The sequence below is a fragment of the Clytia hemisphaerica genome, unplaced genomic scaffold, assembly GCF_902728285.1.
Source record: "Clytia hemisphaerica strain Z4C2 unplaced genomic scaffold, Clytia hemisphaerica genome assembly, whole genome shotgun sequence".
Taxonomy (NCBI): Eukaryota; Metazoa; Cnidaria; class Hydrozoa; order Leptothecata; family Clytiidae; genus Clytia; species Clytia hemisphaerica.
The window spans coordinates 112,314-133,379 of NW_027103414.1; the positions used below are offsets into that span (position 1 = coordinate 112,314).

Genomic DNA, 21,066 nt, shown 5'->3' on the forward strand with positions numbered 1-21,066 from the left:
ATGGGGTTTCAAATAGACCTTTTTTCAAAGAGGACGTCCCGGTTGAATAATTATGTTGTCCAGCCATAAAAACAATAGACCTTTTTTCAAAGAGGCCACCCTGTTGAATAATTATGTAGTCCAGCAGAAAAACAATGATAAAACCGTGCATAATTATTACAATATACATGATACAGTAATTATGCATGGCTCTATCATTGTTTTTATGGCTGGACTACATAATTATTCAACAGGGCGTCCTCTTTGAAAAAAGGTCTATGATAGAGCCATGCATAATTACTTTATCATGCATATTGTAATAACTATGCATGGTTTTATCATTGTTTTTCTGCTGGACTACATAATTATTCAACAGGTTGGCCTCTTTGAAAAAAGGTCTATAGCATGCCAATTAAAACTTTCACTATCTTTAACACTTTGATTGTGGTCTGAATGTGCGAAGATAACTTTCCAATTGAAAGCTTAACAACATCAACAATGCACAGTTATACTGTTATAAATGAAAAAAATTAATGGAGACATACCTACACTTTCAGTCCAAGTTGCAACCAACGTGATACAACCAAATACTTTCGATTTCATCCAACATGTCAGACTGTTTCTGATCTGGAAAACGTAAGATACAAACCTCCGAAATGTGATCCTTATCTCTGATCCCGTCTTTCTCTTTTCTGACTGTCTGAGTTTCTGAGTTTCTCATTTCTGACTGAGTTTTCATACCTGTCAATCATTTGATCATCAATTTCGACCAGTCTAATTTTCGCACCGAGTGGGATTCGAACCACCACCAAAGAAAGCAACACATTATCACACATAATTCTACAGAATACGTAGATGGTGTAAATTTAAAATTTCTACAGATGTCTGTAGATTTACGGGTAGAATTATAATTCTACAAAATATGTAGATTCATATTTCTACAGACATCTGTAGAATTACGGCAAATTAGTAGATTGCTACACAACAGAGTCTATATTGTATAGAAGGGTATAAAGGGTAGAATTATTATTCTACAAAATATGTAGATTTCATATTTCTACAGACTTCTGTAGAATTACGGCAAATAAGTAGATTGCTACACAACAGAGTCTATATTGTATACACCACAATGAGTAATTTAGCGCTGACAAGTAAGGGTGAAGAATACAATGGGGTGGAGTCACTTAACGGTCGGGGCTGTGGATGGCCTGGATAAATAGCGATCTAGACAGTTAGCCTAACTCGTCAGTTAGACTGTTTACTAGTCACTACAAAAGTTCTTAGGTCAGGGGTTTGGAGCTCGAGTCTCGAGCACGCACAAAGTGAAATCGTTCTAGAATATCTACATAATCAGTTGAATTCTATATTCTACGTTATATGTCGATATTAAAGAGTGCCGTAATTCTACAGACGTCCGTAGAATTAAGAAAATTTATACATCTACTTATTTTGTAGATTTTCTTGTGAGACTGGCCTGAAGAAAGACCTTCGGATTCGAAAGCCAGCGCTCTATCCCTTGAGCCATCGCCGCACAGCAAAATCACGCAATTCATAATACTTTATACCAAACTGGCAAAATACGGGGGTAATGTTATTATAATATGGGTAAAAGTACCCCTTTTTTAAACCTGACTGAAATTCGAGCCGTTACTAGCAACCCTGCGGGGCCCAAGGCGCCGAGTATGCACCCGGCACAGTGACAAGCCGTTACTAGCAACCCTGACCTAAACAATCCCAAACAGCAAAACCCCCGGAAAATTTAAAATGTCGGAATGAGCAATAGCCGATCACATTTTGGAGGTTTGTCTTTTATGTTTTCCTTCTGATCTGACTCATAAAATTCTCGGAAAATTATCAAAACCGCTGATTCAGCATCTTAATGATCGTCATCCGAAAAAAGTAATCAGGGGGTAACAATTTTAGTAGGGTAGACAAATGCTTGATGAAAGAAAATTTTACTTTATTTTTGTCTCATTATTATTAACTATTGTTTTTTAAAAAAATATGTATCTTTAAAGAATTGTTCTTGCATATATATGTACTGTACATATACTTTACTTATTGTCAATTGACCCCCGGTGCGCGTCGATCGGGCGGAAGGCGGAAACAGATGGTGGAATCATGGTGGAAAGAGGGAACAAGGGGGCGGAACGAGAAACAAACAGTTAGGAACTATTGCAAAATTGCAAATTAGGAAAAATTATCCTATAACCCCCTCCTTTTCCAAGCATTTTCATTTTTTTTTTGTTAGCTTTGATGCTTTGATTCATATTATCTGCTTCTGATGAAATCGGATTTAAATTTGATAGACAGTTCATTTTTCCGTAACTGCATGGTCGCAAGAAAACCAAGACCAGATCAATATCAAATTCTCAAAACCTGTAATCTGTTAACTTTTATTCCATAGAATAGCGATTCCTTTATTTTGTTTACCTTTTTTCATCTTCTTAAATGTTTTTAGATAAGAAAATGGATACATGATCTCCTTTTTTTCAAAAAAGCTGAAATTTCGACTGCGAAATGATACCCTTCTTTGGTCAGTAGATTCATTTACCTTCACAAATCCTAAACAGATTTAAGTCTGTAAAATAGACTTTTTAATGACATATGCATTATGTTTACGACATTTTTCAAAAATTTTATCAAGTCGAGCAGCAGATTGAAATCAGCAATCAAAGTTTTCTATTTATTAAATCTTATTTACTTTTATTGGGAAATGAATTGATAAAAGACACAAGTGCTGTATGTATGTATGGTATAGCTCCATTGAATTATTTTACTCATTTTTTACTTTGATTCATAAAAATTAACTATGATTTCATCAAAAAACTCACGTGCCTCTTGCAACATAACCAAACGAAAACGCTCAGACATCAGTGAAACAAGTGAAGAGACTGATACTTTAGAGCAAGAAAATGACCTAATTTACTCAGTAAATAACCAACCGTTAATCTGGTCCCAATGTGAGGAGTCTGATATTCAGAAAAGACTGCGTCTCGATTGGAGTATAAACAACAACGGTGATGATTACCTCAATGAATTTCTTTCATCGTCAACTGCAACAGGAGCTCAAGAAGATACTTCAGAAGGACAAGTTAACATAGTGAATAGATCAAATTGTGTGACACTTGCAAACAAAATAACCGTTGCTACAGAATGCACAAGTTTTACGAGTGATCTAGACTTCGATTCTTTGAGTGAATACAGCTCTTCATCTGACGACAATTCCAATAGTAGCACTGGAGAATACAGTGAAAATAATACTACAAGTCAATCTTTATTTGGAACTCTATTTTCTCCTGTGTTTGCTTTTTTGAATGGAAGTTTTGGTTCTCGTGCCACTGATACAACTTTGAAGTCATATATAAAGAGACCAACAAATGTACCAAAAGCAAACGAAGAAGAACATTGTTATACTCAGCTCACAGCATTTGCAACTCAAACATCAAAAATTGATGATTTAGACAGTGACCAAAGTTTAAGATCACCCAAACAAGATGGATTCGATCCGTACTATTTTATTCGTAATTTGAAACTACCTGAAGCAGATACACAGAAAAAGACTGTGCTACCACTGCCCACTAGAAGAACTCCTAAAATGTGCCTTGTTCTTGATCTAGATGAAACTCTTGTACATTGCAGCCTAACAGAACTACAGAATTATGATATGACTTTTACTATAGATCTTGATGACTCTACAATAACAGTATATGTTCGGTTAAGACCTCATCTAGAAGAATTTCTGGAGAAAGTTTCCCAGTGGTATGAAGTAATTTTGTTTACAGCCTCGCAGAGAGCTTATGCTGATAAGCTTATTAATTTGATCGATCCGAAGCGTGCAATTTTTAGACACAGACTTTTTCGTGAACATTGTTCTTATATTGGTGGAACTTACATCAAAGATCTCAATATTCTTGGTGAGTAGCTTAATTTGAATGTTAAACTTTTTTATAAACAACTGCATGTAGGTGAGTGAAGAGATCTAATTTCTGGGGTAGCTGATTTTTATAGCTGTAGGTTTCTGCCACAAAAATGTTGCACAAAATGTTGTAACTTTTATTGGGAGTATAACATAAAGTTTTGGAAAAATCAGTTTCCTTAAATTAGTAAGATTTTTTGTATGTTTGATGTGTTTTTCTCTTTAGCAATTTAAATCAGGCATAGGCCACATCACACATCACACAGTTACATCAATATGTCTTCTTACCTGTCTTTAAAAATATAAATAAAAGTACTGTATTCACGGAAAAGGACGCGAAAAAAAAGACACAGAGAACAGAGTAATCAAACTCGTTAGAAAAAGTACCATTAGAAGTCATAAAAAATCAACCTGAATAAATGCAATCGAAATTCCAGAGAACTTCAAAATTCCCCAAACAACATCACATTACATTACATTACTCCCATCACATAAATTTTACAATTACGTCAGAGTAGACTACGCTCGCCACCGAAGAGGTTTATTTGGAAAGGGTAATTATATTTTATTGTTCGCTTCTCTTTTAAAGATTCGCCGGGTTGGAAAAGTATGAATTTCTTTATACATATTTTACCTAGCCCAAATATTTAGGAGGCAGAGTTTTAAACGAATCGTCGAGTTGAAACGAACGATAAATGTATCAAGGTCTGTTTTATTTACCCCCTGGTGACTTAACAAATAAGACTTAACTCGATGTTACAATCCAATTATTGAAAGTTTGTCTTGGCCTTTTTATAATGAGCGAGACATTCGTTCTCTGATTACGCAATTTTCATATTGACATTTTCGAGGCATTTTGATGTAACTGTCACATCAGACACAACTTTCTACCTTCAAAAGAGTAGTATATACCTCAGCTGAAGTCCCAACACTACTTACTGTCATTTTGCATAAGATTCCACTCCTCGCACTAAGATTCCAATACCATTTTTCTAGTGGAAAAGGACTCCAGGTAGTTGAAAATTGAACTAAACACAAAATTTTTCGTACCTAGAAAAAAACATAAAAAAAAAGTACTTTCCAAATTCATGTCGGTTATCCCGCAGAAAATTAGCTGAAAAGATCCCGTAAAAGTCAGTAGAATCTTAGTGTATACAAGCATGGCTTGTGGCATGAATTAATCATTTAAAACAAAACTGATACCAATTCATGAAAATATTTTTGATTATTTTATATCACCTACCGTGAAGTCGGGTAACTTGCATCAGTGGAGGCTAACATGCATAGCCCTCAAATGACTGACCAATCAAAGTAGCAAAATTTCAAAACAAATGAACTATGCAGCTTTGCTCGCAGCTCTACTCTACCAATTTTTTTTTTATTTAACTTTGTATTTTAAGGACCAGACAGGTCATTCATTTGAGGGCTATGCATGTTAGCCTCCACTGATGCAAGTTTCCCGCTCTCACGGTATCTGATGCAGGGGAGGTGAATTTTAATAGGGTAATTAATCATTTTTAAATCCCTCTAGAATTATAACTTTTTTTTTACAAAAACTTGACCACATTTCAAATTTTGTCCATGTGATATTATTACTTCACATCCTCATTCAAGTCGCAGTCCTAGATGCTAAAGGTTCCTAGCTCCTAGCGGGTATATAGTCCGGTATATAGTCCTAGGGACTATATTTCGGTTTAAGTAGTGTTTTGTAATATATGTTTGTAGTGTACATGTGTCTTTGTTTCGATAAAGAAAAACAATTACAGTATTTGAAACCCTCTTTTAGTTGGGGAAAATAATATTGTTCAGAAGGAGGCTTTTTTAATTGAGATGATATTATTTTATTAGTAACAGAAATTAATATGATAAACCCTAAAATTACCTTCTTGTGGGGTAAACAATCTTTAGAACAAATAAATTGTTTGCATACAAATGCTACTTCCTCTTATAATGCACACAAAGAGGGAAATCTTGCTCAAATATACAGTATAAGAATTCCATTGTTTAGTTTCCTGTAGAGGAGACATGTATATTATCTTAAGGGATTCAGTTTGTTTACATTTTTTGTGGAGTAGAAAGTGGTTTTAAAATAACTCTCATTACTAAGAAAAAAATAGAGAATTTGTACATCCTCAGGAAAAAGAAAAAAAGAGCGGATAATGCAAAATCTACATCCGCTGAAATCACTCAGTACACTTGGCCTTAGCATTACAAACGACTTCACCATTAATGAAAGGAAGATAATTAAAGATATATGTCAACAGGCAAAAGAAAATGAATTCAGAAAATGATGGTGTCTTTGTTTGGTGTGTAAGCCTCAAAGAACCCTAGAACAAGCCTTCAACTAGTTCAAAAACGCAAGACAAAGACAAAAACAATGGGTAGTCTGTCCATATTTTCTGATGACTGGACGACAAATAAAGATTAAACAGTATTCTATAAATTTTGATAGACCTGTAAAATACTGTATAATTCTATGAACTAAAAAAATTAATATCTTTATCATCAAAAAGGTTTAATCTAATATTTATAGGTCACCAAATTTCCTCGAGAATTTAGAAACTTAAAAATGGGAAGATTTTATAGTTTTCAATGTTTTTAAATATATATGCAAAGTATGAAATTCAAGTCTAACTATAAAGTCAGGTAATATTTAATTTCTTAATGAAATTGAGTTTTGTTGAATAGGTTTTAATGAAGGAGGCTCCTTTCATCCAATATAATTTTAATTACAGTATGTCAGATGCAAAGATATTGAGTAAATGATCATCTGTGATATTGGCCTTGTCTAGATGTTAAATATCTTACATTCCTTTCATTTTAACAGTCATTCAGCAACAGTTTTTTACAAGCATAATTGCTTTCTTTCAAAGGTCCATTTTTGACCATCAGCTTACTTTAGAGGGCCATCAACTTTAAAAGTTTGATCTCATCTTTTTACAATTTTTTATCTTGAAAGTAATGCAGCAGTTATATTTAAATTAACCTTTAAGAAAAAAGTGAAGAGTGTTTTAACTTGACGAGAAATTTTAGGCTAAAACTTTTCTCACTTGGCATAAAATTGTAAAAAGTATAAAATTGATAGCTCTTAGATCCTTGAGGCAGTTCAAAATTTATGTGCTTCTTAGGGAGAAAGAAGCCTGGTATTATTTGGCATTCACGCTGATGCCATTGATGCTTCACTCCAACAGGCCCAAGAAAGCTTTGGAAATTTTAAAGCTTTTTAAAAAGTTTGAGGGGGAAACCTGGGAAATCCAAATAATCTTTGTTTAGAAATTGTTGAGATCTCAGGGAATTTAATTTTACCTCCTTATAATAACACAATGAGTTGTATTTTAGGGTATGGAATAGCTTTTTCAAATTTTCCCTCTTCAAGGCCAGCCATAAGTCGTTTCAATGTCCCTTTGGTATAATGCTCAATAAGTATCAATTTTTTTTACAGTATCACGATTCTTGTATAAAGAACTGCATTTTCACTGGATAATTCTATTTCTAAATTGTTTTTTTTTAACTTCCATGCTTTTCCATAAAGCCTCAAATTCAAAACAAAAATTTTAAGTTAAAGTTTTGATTGTCAATTTTCCATATCATTAAGCAGTACTAGACTAGAATTGATACAGAATCCATCATAATAAGCTGTCATTGCATTGCTGTTTGTAGGATGAGGGCCGTGAACACCAGGGCTTGAAATAGCGGTCGGACATTGGACATTGTCCGACCAGAAAATCATAATTTTCAAGCTAGAGCAACACTGATCAGACATATTGTCCGACCCACTTGAAATCCTTATTTTGAGCCTTGGAACACTTATACAAATAGTTAATTTTTGCCTTAAAATGTATTAGTGGTGTCACCTAGACCTTTTCTTTGACTTTTGAGACCACAGTTTGACCGCTTTCTCATACTAAAATTTGGGTAGTAATGACTGCAAACAAACTGATTAATTTTCAATATGATAAAACATAAATCATAGACAATTCTGAAAATTTGGCACAAAGAAGCATGAAATCTGGGATTTTTTTGGCTTGAAAAAGCATAACAATTTTGTCTTTCTTGCCACAAAATCATAAAAGAGAGAGAGGGTTTGAGCCCTGCATCTAACATTTGGGAGAATATTCTATTAAATCTGAATCCACTAAACACAAAGACCTGAATACACGTTACATTTTTTTCATCAATTATTTAAAATTGTGTTTATGTTATGTTTTGGTCGGTGTTCTATACTTTAAAATGGTGTAAACTTGCATAATGAATGAGGAGTGTCTATCCAGGGTTTCCTAGCTAAAGAGGGGTGTAAAGGGATATATACAGCAAAATTGTCTACCTTGGGTTTCCTAGCTAAAAAGGGGTGTAAAGGATTATATACAGCAAAAATGTCTACCTTGGGTTTCCTAGCTAAAAAGGGGTGTAGGATTATATACAGCAAAATTGTCTACCTTGGGTTTCCTTGCTAAGGATGGGTGTAGGATTATATACAGCGAAATTGTCTACCTTGGGTTTCCTTGCTAAAAAGGGGTGTAGGATTATATACAGCAAAATTGTCTACCTTGGGTTTCCTAGCTAAAAAGGGGTGTAGGATTATATACAGCAAAAGTGTCTACCTTGGGTTTCCTAGCTAAGGAGCTGTGTAGGATTATATACAGCAAAAATGTCTACCTTGGGTTTCCTAGCTAAAAGGGGTGTAGGATTATATACAGCAAAAGTGTCTACCTTGGGTTTCCTAGCTAAAAAGGGGTGTAGGATTATATACAGCAAAAATGTCTACCTTGGGTTTCCTAGCTAAAAAGGGGTGTAGGATTATATACAGCAAAATTGTCTACCTTGGGTTTCCTAGCTAAAGAGGGGTGTAGGATTATATACAGCGAAATTGTCTACCTTGGGTTTCCTAGCTAAAGAGGGGTGTAGGATTATATACAGCAAAATTGTCTACCTTGGGTTTCCTAGCTAAAAAGGGGTGTAGGATTATATACAGCAAAAGTGTCTACCTTGGGTTTCCTAGCTAAGGAGCTGTGTAGGATTATATACAGCAAAAATGTCTACCTTGGGTTTCCTAGCTAAAGAGGGGTGTAGGATTATATACAGCAAAAGTGTCTACCTTGGGTTTCCTTGCTAAAAAGGGGTGTAGGATTATATACAGCAAAAGTGTCTACCTTGGGTTTCCTAGCTAAGGAGGGGTGTAGGATTATATACAGCAAAAGTGTCTACCTTGGGTTTCCTAGCTAAAAAGGGGTGTAGGATTATATACAGCAAAAATGTCTACCTTGGGTTTCCTTGCTAAAAAGGGGTGTAGGATTATATACAGCAAAAGTGTCTACCTTGGGTTTCCTAGCTAAGGATGGGTGTAGGATTATATACAGCAAAAGTGTCTACCTTGGGTTTCCTAGCTAAGGAGGGGTGTAGGATTATATACAGCAAAATTGTCTACCTTGGGTTTCCTAGCTAAAAAGGGGTGTAGGATTATATACAGCAAAAGTGTCTACCTTGGGTTTCCTAGCTAAGGAGCTGTGTAGGATTATATACAGCAAAAGTGTCTACCTTGGGTTTCCTTGCTAAAAAGGGGTGTAGGATTATATACAGCAAAAGTGTCTACCTTGGGTTTCCTAGCTAAAAGGGGTGTAGGATTAGATATACAGCAAAAGTGTCTACCTTGGGTTTCCTTCCTAGCTAAGGATGGGTGTAGGATTATATACAGCAAAAGTGTCTACCTTGGGTTTCCTAGCTAAAAAGGGGTGTAGGATTATATACAGCAAAAGTGTCTACCTTGGGTTTCCTTGCTAAAAAGGGGTGTAGGATTATATACAGCAAAAGTGTCTACCTTGGGTTTCCTAGCTAAGGAGGGGTGTAGGATTATATACAGCAAAAGTGTCTACCTTGGGTTTCCTAGCTAAAAAGGGGTGTAGGATTATATACAGCAAAAATGGTCTACTTCCTACAGCAAAAGTTGGGGGGTTTCCTAGCTAAAGAGGGGTGTAGGATTATATACAGCAAAAATGTCTACCTTGGGTTTCCTAGCTAAAGAGGGGTGTAGGATTATATACAGCAAAAGTGTCTACCTTGGGTTTCCTAGCTAAAAAGGGGTGTAGGATTATATACAGCAAAAGTGTCTACCTTGGGTTTCCTAGCTAAGGATGGGTGTAGGATTATATACAGCAAAAGTGTCTACCTTGGGTTTCCTAGCTAAGGAGGGGTGTAGGATTATATACAGCAAAAATGTCTACCTTGGGTTTCCTAGCTAAAAAGGGGTGTAGGATTATATACAGCAAAAGTGTCTACCTTGGGTTTCCTAGCTAAGGAGCTGTGTAGGATTTATACGCAAAGTGTCTACCTTGGGTTTTCCTTGCTAAGGGGGTAGGATTATATCAGCAAAAGTGTCACCTTGGGTTCCTTGCTAAAAAGGGGTGTAGGATTATATACAGCAAAAGTGTCTACCTTGGGTTTCCTAGCTAAGGATGGGTGTAGGATTATATACAGCAAAAGTGTCTACCTTGGGTTTCCTAGCTAAAAAGGGGTGTAGGATTATATACAGCAAAAATGTCTACCTTGGGTTTCCTTGCTAAAAAGGGGTGTAGGATTATATACAGCAAAAGTGTCTACCTTGGGTTTCCTAGCTAAGGATGGGTGTAGGATTATATACAGCAAAAGTGTCTACCTTGGGTTTCCTAGCTAAAAAGGGGTGTAGGATTATATACAGCAAAAATGTCTACCTTGGGTTTCCTAGCGAAAGAGGGGTGTAGGATTATATACAGCAAAAGTGTCTACCTTGGGTTTCCTAGCTAAAGAGGGGTGTAGGATTATATACAGCAAAAATGTCTACCTTGGGTTTCCTAGCGAAAGAGGGGTGTAGGATTATATACAGCAAAAGTGTCTACCTTGGGTTTCCTAGCTAAAAAGGGGTGTAGGATTATATACAGCAAAAGTGTCTACCTTGGGTTTCCTAGCTAAAAAGGGGTGTAGGATTATATCTTGTCTACTTGGGTTCCTTGCTAAAGGGGTGTAGGATTATATAGCAAAATTGTCTACCTTGGGTTTCCTTGCTAAAAAGGGGTGTAGGATTATATACAGCAAAATTGTCTACCTTGGGTTTCCTAGCTAAGGAGGGGTGTAGGATTATATACAGCAAAAGTGTCTACATGGCATGAACCCCCCCCCCCAGCCCGCAGGGGGGGGCTACAACCAAAATCTTCCTGAAAAAGGCTGGGGGCTGGATTTTTTTTCAATTTCAGGGGTACCTATGATCTCTGGGGGTATCTAACTTTTATGCAGTAAGTTCTGGGGGCTTGGGAACTATATTTAATCTTGCTTTTATCTAACTATCATTATTCTTTTTAATTGTAAAAATATACAATTTTTTTCATTTCTTGACATATACTCAAGTCGCAGGGGGTACCTACTAACATCTGTTCTTTGGGGGTACCTAAAATTCAGGGGGTACCTATTTTCTTAGGGGGTACCTAAACCCCTGGTCCATGCCATGGTCTACCTTGGGTTTCGTAGCTAAGGAGGGGTGTAGGATTATATACAGCAAAAGTGTCTACCTTGGGTTTCCTAGCTAAGGAGCTGTGTAGGATTATATACAGCAAAATTGTCTACCTTGGGTTTCCTAGCTAAAAGGGTGGTAGGATTATATACAGCAAAAGTGTCTACCTTTTCCAGCTAAGAGGGGTGTAGGATTATATACAGCAAAAATGTCTACCTTGGGTTTCCTAGCTAAAAAGGGGTGTAGGATGTATTATATACAAGCAAAAAATTGTCTACCTTGGGTTTTCCTAGCTAAAGGGGTGTAGGATTTATACGCAAATTGTCTACCGGGTTCCTAGCTAAAGGGGTGGTAGGATTATATACAGCAAAATGTCACCTTGGGTTTCCTAGTAAAAGGGGTGTAGGATTATTACGCAAAAAGTCTACCTTGGGGGGGATTATATACAGCAAAATGTCTACCTTGGGTTTCCTAGGTAAAGGGGTGTAGGATTATATACAGCAAAAGTGTCCTACCTTGGTTCCTAGCTAAAAAGGGGTGTAAAGGATTATAACCAAAAATGTTACCTGAATTAGTAATTTTCAGCAAAATTGTCTACTGGGTTATCCTTGCTAAGGATGGTGTAGATTATTACAGCGAAATTGTCTACCTGGGTTTCCTTGCTAAAAGGGTGTAGGATTATATACAGCAAAAATGTCTCCTTGGGTTTCCTAGCTAAAAAGGGGGGTAGGATTAATACACAAATGTCTACCTTGGGTTTCCTTGCTAAAAAGGGGTGTAGGATTATATACAGCAAAAGTGTCTACCTTGGGTTTCCTTGCTAAAAAGGGGTGTAGGATTATATACAGCAAAAGTGTCTACCTTGGGTTTCCTAGCTAAGGAGCTGTGTAGGATTATATACAGCAAAAATGTCTACCTTGGGTTTCCTAGCTAAAAAGGGGTGTAGGATTATATACAGCAAAAGTGTCTACCTTGGGTTTCCTTGCTAAGGAGCTGTGTAGGATTATATACAGCAAAAATGTCTACCTTGGGTTTCCTAGCTAAAAAGGGGTGTGGATTTATTACAGGCAAAAGTGTCTACCTTGGGTTCCTAGCTAAAAGGGGTGTAGGATTATACAGAAAATTCTACCTTGGGTTCCTAGCTAAAAGGGGTGTAGGATTATATACAGCAAAAATGTCTACCTTGGGTTTCCTAGCTAAAAAGGGGTGTAGGATTATATACAGCAAAAATGTCTACCTTGGGTTTCCTAGCTAAAAAGGGGTGTAGGATTATATACAGCAAAAGTGTCTACCTTGGGTTTCCTAGCTAAAAAGGGGTGTAGGATTATATACAGCAAAAGTGTCTACCTTGGGTTTCCTAGCTAAAAAGGGGTGTAAAGGATTATATACAGCAAAAATGTCTACCTTGGGTTTCCTAGCTAAAAAGGGGTGTAGGATTATATACAGCAAAATTGTCTACCTTGGGTTTCCTTGCTAAGGATGGGTGTAGGATTATATACAGCGAAATTGTCTACCTTGGGTTTCCTTGCTAAAAAGGGGTGTAGGATTATATACAGCAAAAGTGTCTACCTTGGGTTTCCTTGCTAAGGAGCTGTGTAGGATTATATACAGCAAAAATGTCTACCTTGGGTTTCCTTGCTAAAAAGGGGTGTAGGATTATATACAGCAAAAGTGTCTACCTTGGGTTTCCTAGCTAAGGAGCTGTGTAGGATTATATACAGCAAAAATGTCTACCTTGGGTTTCCTAGCTAAAAGGGGTGTAGGATTATATACAGCAAAAATGTCTACCTTGGGTTTTCCTAGCTAAAAAATTACATCAAAAGTGTCTAACGTTTCCTGCTAAAGGGGTGTAGGATTATATACAGGCAAAATGTCTACCTTGGGTTTCCTAGCTAAGGGGTGTAGGTTATTACAGCAGCTAAAAGAGTCTACCTTGGGTTTCCTAGCTAAAAAGGGGTGTAGGATTATATACAGCAAAAGTGTCTACCTTGGGTTTCCTAGCTAAAAAGGGGTGTAGGATTATATACAGCAAAAATGTCTACCTTGGGTTTCCTAGCTAAAAAGGGGTGTAGGATTATATACAGCAAAAATGTCTACCTTGGGTTTCCTAGCTAAAAAGGGGTGTAGGATTATATACAGCAAAAGTGTCTACCTTGGGTTTCCTAGCTAAAAGGGGTGTAGGATTTATACAGCAAAAGTGTCTCCTGGGTTTCCTAGCTAAAGGGGTAGGTTATATACACAAAAATGTCTACCTGGGTTTTCCTTAAAGGGGGTGTAGGATTATATACAGCAAAAGTGTCTACCTTGGGTTTCCTTGCTAAAAAGGGGTGTAGGATTATATACAGCAAAAGTGTCTACCTTGGGTTTCCTTGCTAAGGAGCTGTGTAGGATTATATAACAGCAAAAGTTCTACCTTGTGTTTCCTAGCTAAGAGGGGTGTAGGATTATATACAGCAAAAGTGTCTACCTTGGGTTTCACTAAAGGGCTTGTAGATTAGATACAGCAAAAATTCTACCTTGGGTTTCCTAGCTAAAAGGGGTGTAGGATTATATACCAAAATGGCCTACCTTGGGTTTCCTAGTAAAAGGGTGTAGGATTATATACAGCAAAAGTGTCTACTTGGTTTCTAGCTAAATGGGTTTAGGATTATATACACAAAAGTGGCTACCTTGGTTTCCTGCTAAAAAGGTTGTAGGATTATATACAGCAAAAGTGTCTACCTTGGGTTTCCTAGCTAAAAAGGGGTGTAGGATTATATACAGCAAAAGTGTCTACCTTGGGTTTCCTTGCTAAAGATGGGTGTAGGATTATATACAGCGAAATTGTCTACCTTGGGTTTCCTAGCTAAAAAGGGGTGTAGGATTATATACAGCAAAAATGTTTCTACATTGGGTTCCTAGCTAAAAAGGGGTGTAGGATGATATACAGCAAAATGTCTACCTGGGTTTCCTTGCTAAAAGGGTGTAGGATTATATACAGCAAAGTGTCTCTTGGGTTTCCTTGCAAGGGCTGTAAAAATAAGATTATATACAGCAAATTCTACCTTGGGTCCTTGCTAAAAAGGGGTGTAGGATACATCAGCAAAATGTCTACCTGGGTTTCCTAGCTAAAGGGGTGTGGATTATATACAGCAAAGTGGCTACATGGTTTCCTTGCTAAAAAGGGGTTAGGATTATATACAGCAAGTGTCTTACTTGGTTTCCAGCAAGGGCTTGTAGATTAGATCAGCAAAATGTCTCCCTTGGGTTTCTAGCAAAAAGGTGTGTAGGATATATACAGCAAAATGGCTACCTTGGGTTTCCTAGCTAAAAAGGGTGTAAGGTTAGATACACAAAATTCTACCTTGGTTCCTGCTAAAGAGGGGTGTGGATTTATACAGCAAAGTGTCTACCTGGTTTCCTGCTAAAAAGGGGTGTAGGATTATACAGCAAAGTGTCTACTGGGTTCCTTGTAAGGCTGTGTAGGATTATATACAGCAAAAATGTCTACCTTGGGTTTCCTTGCTAAAAAGGGGTGTAAAGGATTACATACAGCAAAAATGTCTACCTTGGGTTTCCTAGCTCAAATGGGGTGTAGGATTATATACAGCAAAAGTGTCTACCTTGGGTTTCCTTGCTAAAAAGGGGTGTAGGATTATATACAGCAAAGGTTACCTTGGGTTTCCTAGCTAGGAGCTGTGTAGGTGATATACAGCAAAAATGTCCGACTTGGGTTTCCTAGCGAAAGGGGGTGTAGGATTATATACAGCAAAATGTTACCTTGGGTTTCCTAGCTAAAAAGGGTTGTAGGAGTGATAGACACAAAATTTCAACCTGGGTTTCTTGGCGAAAAAGGGGTGTAGGATTATATACACACAGTGTCTACCTTGGGTTCCTTGCTACAAAGTGTGTAGGATTCTAACAGCAAAAGTCTACCTTGGGTTTCCTAGCTAAAAAGGGGGGTTTGGGTGTAGGTGGGTATTATACAGCAAATTGTCTACCTTGGGTTCCTTGCTAAAGAGGGGGTAGGATTATATGTTGTCTACCTTGGGTTCCTTAGTATTTATATCCTTTGGGTTTTAGGAGCTGTAGATTATATACAGCAAAATGTCTCCTGGGTTTCCTTGCTAAAAAGGGGTGTCGATTAAACAGCAAAAATGTTACCTGGGTTTCTTGCTAAAAAGGGGTGTCGGATTAATACAGCCAAAAGTGTTACCTGGGTTTCCTAGCTAGGAGCTGTAGGATTTATACAGCAAAAATGTCTACCTTGGGTTTCCTAGCTAAAAAGGGGTGTAGGATTATATACAGCAAAAATGCTACCTGGGTTGCCTATAAAGAGGGGTTGGGGGGTGTTATTAGGATTATATACAGCAAAGTGTCTACCTTGGGTTTCCAGCTAAAAGGGGTGTAGGATTATATACAGCAAAAGGTCTCTCATGGGTTTCTAGCTAAAGGGGGTGTAGGTTATATACAGCAATGTTATTGGGTTTCCTAGCTAAAAAGGGGGTGTCGGAGTAATACAGCAAAAATGTCTACTTGGGTTTCCTAGCTAAAGAGGGTGGTAGGATTCTATACGCAAATGTCTACTTGGGTTTCGGCTAAAAAGGGGGTAGGATTAGATACAGCAAAAGTGTTACCTGGGTTTCCTTGCTAAGAGCTGTGTAGGTTTTAACAGCAAAAATGTCTACCTGGGTTTCCTTGCTAAAAGGGGTGAGGATTACTACAGCAAAAGTGTCTACCTTGGGTTTCCTAGCTAAGGAGCTGTGTAGGATTATATACAGCAAAAATGTCTACCTTGGGTTTCCTAGCGAAAGAGGGGTGTATGAATTTACATACAAAAATGTCTACTTGGGTTTCCTAGCGAAATGGGTGTAGGGATTATATACAGCAAAAGTGTCCCTTGGGTTTTCTTGCTAAAAGGGGTGTAATGTAACGATTATATACAGCAAAAATGTCTCACCTTGGGTTTCCTAGCTAAAAAGGGTTGTAGGAGATTATATACAGCAAAATTGTCTAAACTTGGGTTTCCTGCTCAAAAGGGGTTAGGATTAGATACAGCAAAGTTCTACCTTGTGTTTCCTAGCTAAAAAGGGGTAGATTAAATACAGCAAAAATGTCTACCTTGGGTTGCCTAGCTAAAAAGGGGTGTCTGTTATCAGCAAAATGTCTACCTTGGGTTCCTAGCTAAAAAGGGGTGTAGATATAGAAAAGTGTCTACCTGGGTTCCTTGCTAAAGAGGGTGTAGGATTATATACAGCGAAATTGTCTGCATTGTGTTTGCCTTGCTAAAGATGGTGTAGGATCTATACAGCGCAATGTCTACCTTGGGTTCCTTCTAAAATGGTGTAGGATTTATCACCGCAAAATTGTCTACCTTTGGTTTCCTTGCTAAGGATGGGTGTAGGATTATATACAGCGAAATTGTCTACCTTGGGTTTCCTAGCTAAAAAGGGGTGTAGGATTATATACAGCAAAAATGTCTACCTTGGGTTTCCTAGCTAAAAAGGGGTGTAGGATTATATACAGCAAAAGTGTCTACCTGGGTCCTTGCTAAGGGGTGTAGGATTTTATACAGCAAAAGTTCTACCTTGGGTTTTCCTGCTAAAACGGGGTGTAGGATTCTACAGCAAAAATGTTACCTGGTTTCCTAGCTAAAAAGGGGTGTAGGATTATATACAGCAAAAGTGTCTACCTTGGGTTTCCTTGCTAAGGAGGGGTGCGGGATTATATACAGCAAAAGTGTCTACCTTGGGTTTCTTAGCTAAAGAGGGGTGCGGGATAATATATATAGAGTGGATATATATGTACAGTGGATTTTCCATAACTCGAAATTCTCTGACTCGAATGTCTTCTTAACTCGAACAAGTTTGTCAGTCCCTTCAGCTAAAAACGCCTTATAAACCAATCTCCATAACTCGAAATTTCCATATCTCAAACAAATTTGTGCTTCCTGTTCATGCTCGGAGTTTAGAGAGTCCGATGTATTGCAATAATGTTTGTGTTAAGACGTATTTTTTCAGTCTTTGGTGGCTTTCCTGAGCCAGCATTGTCTGAACAACCCAATGATATTTTAACTTTACTTTCCCACAAGGAATAGGATCCTCTCCCCAAGTGCAAGTGCTCATATTATCCACGACCTTCAATATTATTCTGTTCTTTTAATTCATCAGGTTGAGATTTAAGGGTTCCCAGTCATTATCAATTACCAATCAATTTCATTTTGTTCTTGTACTTCAACACTAGTTTGAGTAAAGAAAATGATTTAAGTTAATTTCATACTCCAAGTTTCATGCCATTCAGGATGGCGATCTTCATTGAAATAAATTGTTCTATACAAATCTACTATTTAATATCTTCAAAATATTTTCTGATGTCAATTCAAAATAACAATTATTTGAAAGTCTCAAGGAGTATTTCAACAGGCCATTCTAATTCTATGAGTTTGTTTGTTTATTTTATTTCCACAGGTCGCGATCTGCGTTACTCCATGATCGTCGATAACTCACCGCAAGCTTTTGCATATCACGTGTCCAACGGAATACCAATCGAATCTTGGTTTTACGATGAAAACGACGTCGAACTTCAATCCCTTCTTCCGTTCCTTGAGAAACTTGCTGAACAACAAGAAGATGTCCGCCCGCATATTCGTGATCGCTACCGCCTTCATGAATTATTACCAACATAGGAGGGGGCGTGTAAAGGCGGTGTTTTTTGGTTGGTTAGGAGATTGTTTTATTCGATGTAGGATTAAAAATGATATATTTTCTGGTGACGAGTTTTCTTTGGTTTATGCAAGCCTCCAACGAATAAGTCTTGGCTTAATGACTGGTTGATGTTACTTAATATCTCAGCCATCCTCTAGTTGTTTTAAAAGATGGCATCGTGTAGATACTTGCATCGGTTACTTTGACTGAACCTTGTGGGAAAACTGGGATGCTTTTTTTATATTCTGATGGTTCTACAACTACAACTATCTTATATAAAACACGTATATTCCTACTGTTTGAAGCAAAATAATTCGCCATCTTGGATAAAGTGACGTCACATATTAGTTTGTGAGATCCTTGAAATTTTGAAGTCATTGCAGTGCGAAAGAAAGTTTCAAAAGTGAAAACCAAGGTTTCTAGACTACTTTCAGCAAAGATGGCGGATTATTTTGCTTCACCTGCCGATGCTTAGGAAACATAGCTTGTGTTTTATATATGATATTTGTGGGTTCTACAACAACAATTGGGTTGTATTTGGTATACATTACATTTGTTTTTACCACGTACTTTGTTTTTACATTCATGTGTACAATTGAAAAGTGATACTTTTTCTTCGACTGGGTGAGAAATGATTCCCAGTTTCTTAAAGTTGTGTATGCAACATTTGCATTATTCAATACGTCCCTAAATGGCAGGCCCGTCTCGGCCCGTCTCTATCCCCGGTGGCTGTGTAGCTTACATCAGTCAGTATTTTTATGCTCTTGGGTGTCACGTGGGAAGTACGACGAAAGCTTTTAAATAAAAATATTTTTACCTTTTGGGTACAAGTCATGATTTCTGTATATATTTTTCCAGGTGAACTGTTTTTGTTACATTTGTTTATTATAAGACTTGAGTCATTTTTTAGAAATTTTATTGCTTTAAATTTTTTATTTTCAAAATTCTGATTATTCTGTATAGCTTTTGTTTTTCAGCCGTATTTGAGATGAAGGAAGACACACCCATTAATATCCCTTGACCCGAATATTTCCCTTGACCCGAATATTTCCCCTTTTTTATCCACTCCTTTTCCAGCTCCCTGTACCCCCCTTTATACTTTCTTATAAAATGTCGTACACTCTCGTTAGCTCAAACGCTTGTGACGTAATTGAGTTTCGTTGCTACTTCCAGACACCGTCACTTCAAATAAACGCCCCGCGCCCATATTCAGTTTTTAATTCTTTGGAGGGGCGTTTATAGAAGGGGTTGTTTTTCGAAGTAATATGTTATGATGGCTTAAACCTCAACAATAGTGATATTTTTTAGATTTTTTATTTTTCATAAATTCATATTATTAGACAGATGTTTATTTTGTAAATTTTCCAAAGGCTTTTTTCGTTGAGATTGCTTTGTTTCGATACATATTCAATCTTTAACGGCGCGGTCGTCATAAGAGAAGACTGGTGAAAAGTTTACAAGTGAATTTTTTATTGCCGCGCTGCATTTTCACGGCAAACTCCCGCCAAAATCTATTCCATATGACAGGAATTTTCCGAGTCTTGGTAGAGTGAAAACTATTTTTGGTATTCGAATAGCTTGACTGAATTAACGTCATCACTTCAATGCAAGGGTATCTTTAGTTTTTCACAAGAACGCTCCTACGCTTATGTTTTCAATACCGTCGACGGAAAATATTTTACCAGCCCCCTCAAAAGCTAACTGCGCCGCTACTCTTAGGTTCCAAATAAACGGGCCCCCCCGCTTGTTAATTTTTCGAAAATTTTCCAGCCCCCCCGGACCTTATTAGGACCCCCCCGTTTATTAATCTCTAAGAATATTTTCAGCTGTCAAAGAGAAGGCCCCTTATTTTTCTCTAAATAGCCTGATTTTAGCCTATTTTTACCTTATTTTTGGGTTTCAGAAGTACAATTTCCAACCCCCCCGGCAATTAGATCCCCCCCGTTTATTAAAATCTAGAAAATTTTCCAACACCCCCGTTTATTTGAACCCCCCGGTTTATTTGGAACCTAAGAGTAATGGTTAATATGTGTATTGGGCCCTTGTTGTCCCTTTTATCCAGGAACAGGTATTGTTCTTCATCCATGCTCAACCTTACAAAGAATAGGTTTCGGGTTGGTATTTACTACAATTTGGGTCAAAATATATTGAGAATTTTGCCTATTTCCACGTATTTATAAATTTAAATTTTGGGCGAGAAAGTCGCTTTTGGGCTATCTGTTAAATGTAATAGAATATTTCAATTCGGCAGGAGTTTATATAGACTTCCAGGCTATATTCTGAGCCTTATATTCTTGAACTTAACGATCCTCAGATTTTAAGGTCTAATGTTAGAACTCTACCTAAGTAAGAGCGCTTCTAAATCGATTGTGGCTATAAGATTTTTTTCTCACATATTATAACCTTGATTGTAGTGTCCAGGAAAGAACTCGTTGGAAAGTCCATGCCTATTTTCTTCTGCTGTGTTCAGGAGAAATACATTTGTGTGCATATCTTCTGTGAGATCAGGGGGGCACGCAGTTACTACAAGACATGATGTGTAGTAAGTGCTTTTTCAACACTTTTTTTCAGGACCACCACCCTTTGCAGTTACTACACCTTGGTAGTAACTGTTTTCAGAAAGGATTTCCAGGTACCACCCCTGTTTTTGAGTGATATCATCAAAAACATGCTCGAAATTACCCTAAATTGCGATTATTTTTCAACCTAAAGCCATTTTTGTGCTAGATTTTCTTTTAATTTACTTGGTTAACAGCTGTTGAGAACATTTTAATGATAATTAGGGAAAGCATAATTTCAAAAGTTGGGTCTGAGAAAAAAAAATTTTCGTCCATATTTATAACAAAAATATTTTTTTTAACAAAGAATTTTTTCACAAAAAAAATTCATTTTTTGTGAAAAATTTTGAAAGTTCTTTAAAAAGAATTAAAATATAAGCACTTACTACACCAAAAGTGCTAGTTTTAGTGTTTGGCACCACCCCCAAACAGCAGTTACTACACTGTGTA

General features: G+C 37.1%; 2 protein-coding genes across 2 annotated transcripts in view; one reads left to right on the top strand and one right to left on the bottom strand.

The window, feature by feature from the left end:
• LOC136797486 (arginine/serine-rich protein PNISR-like) overlaps positions 1 to 17,643 on the bottom strand; it is a 94,914-nt gene extending 77,271 nt beyond the window's left edge. The window contains exon 1 of the mRNA XM_067054059.1: positions 17,634 to 17,643. The gene's annotated coding sequence lies outside the window, so the exon portion shown is untranslated. The remainder of the gene's footprint in view (positions 1 to 17,633) is intronic.
• On the top strand, positions 2,609 to 20,333 carry LOC136797487 (CTD small phosphatase-like protein 3). The gene is made up of 2 exons (XM_067054060.1): positions 2,609 to 3,896; positions 17,822 to 20,333. The coding sequence occupies exons 1-2, from the start codon at positions 2,792 to 2,794 to the stop codon at positions 18,037 to 18,039; spliced, it is 1,323 nt and encodes a 440-aa protein (XP_066910161.1). The 5' UTR covers positions 2,609 to 2,791; the 3' UTR covers positions 18,040 to 20,333.
• Positions 20,334 to 21,066: the final 733 nt, after the last annotated feature.

Coding starts and splice junctions, on each gene's coding strand:
- LOC136797487 (XM_067054060.1), top strand. CDS start 2,792: ATGATTTCATCAAAAAACTCACGTGCCTCTTGCAACATAACCAAACGA. Junction 3,897..17,821: donor CAAAGATCTCAATATTCTTG/GTGAGTAGCTTA, acceptor TTATTTCCACAG/GTCGCGATCTGCGTTACTCC.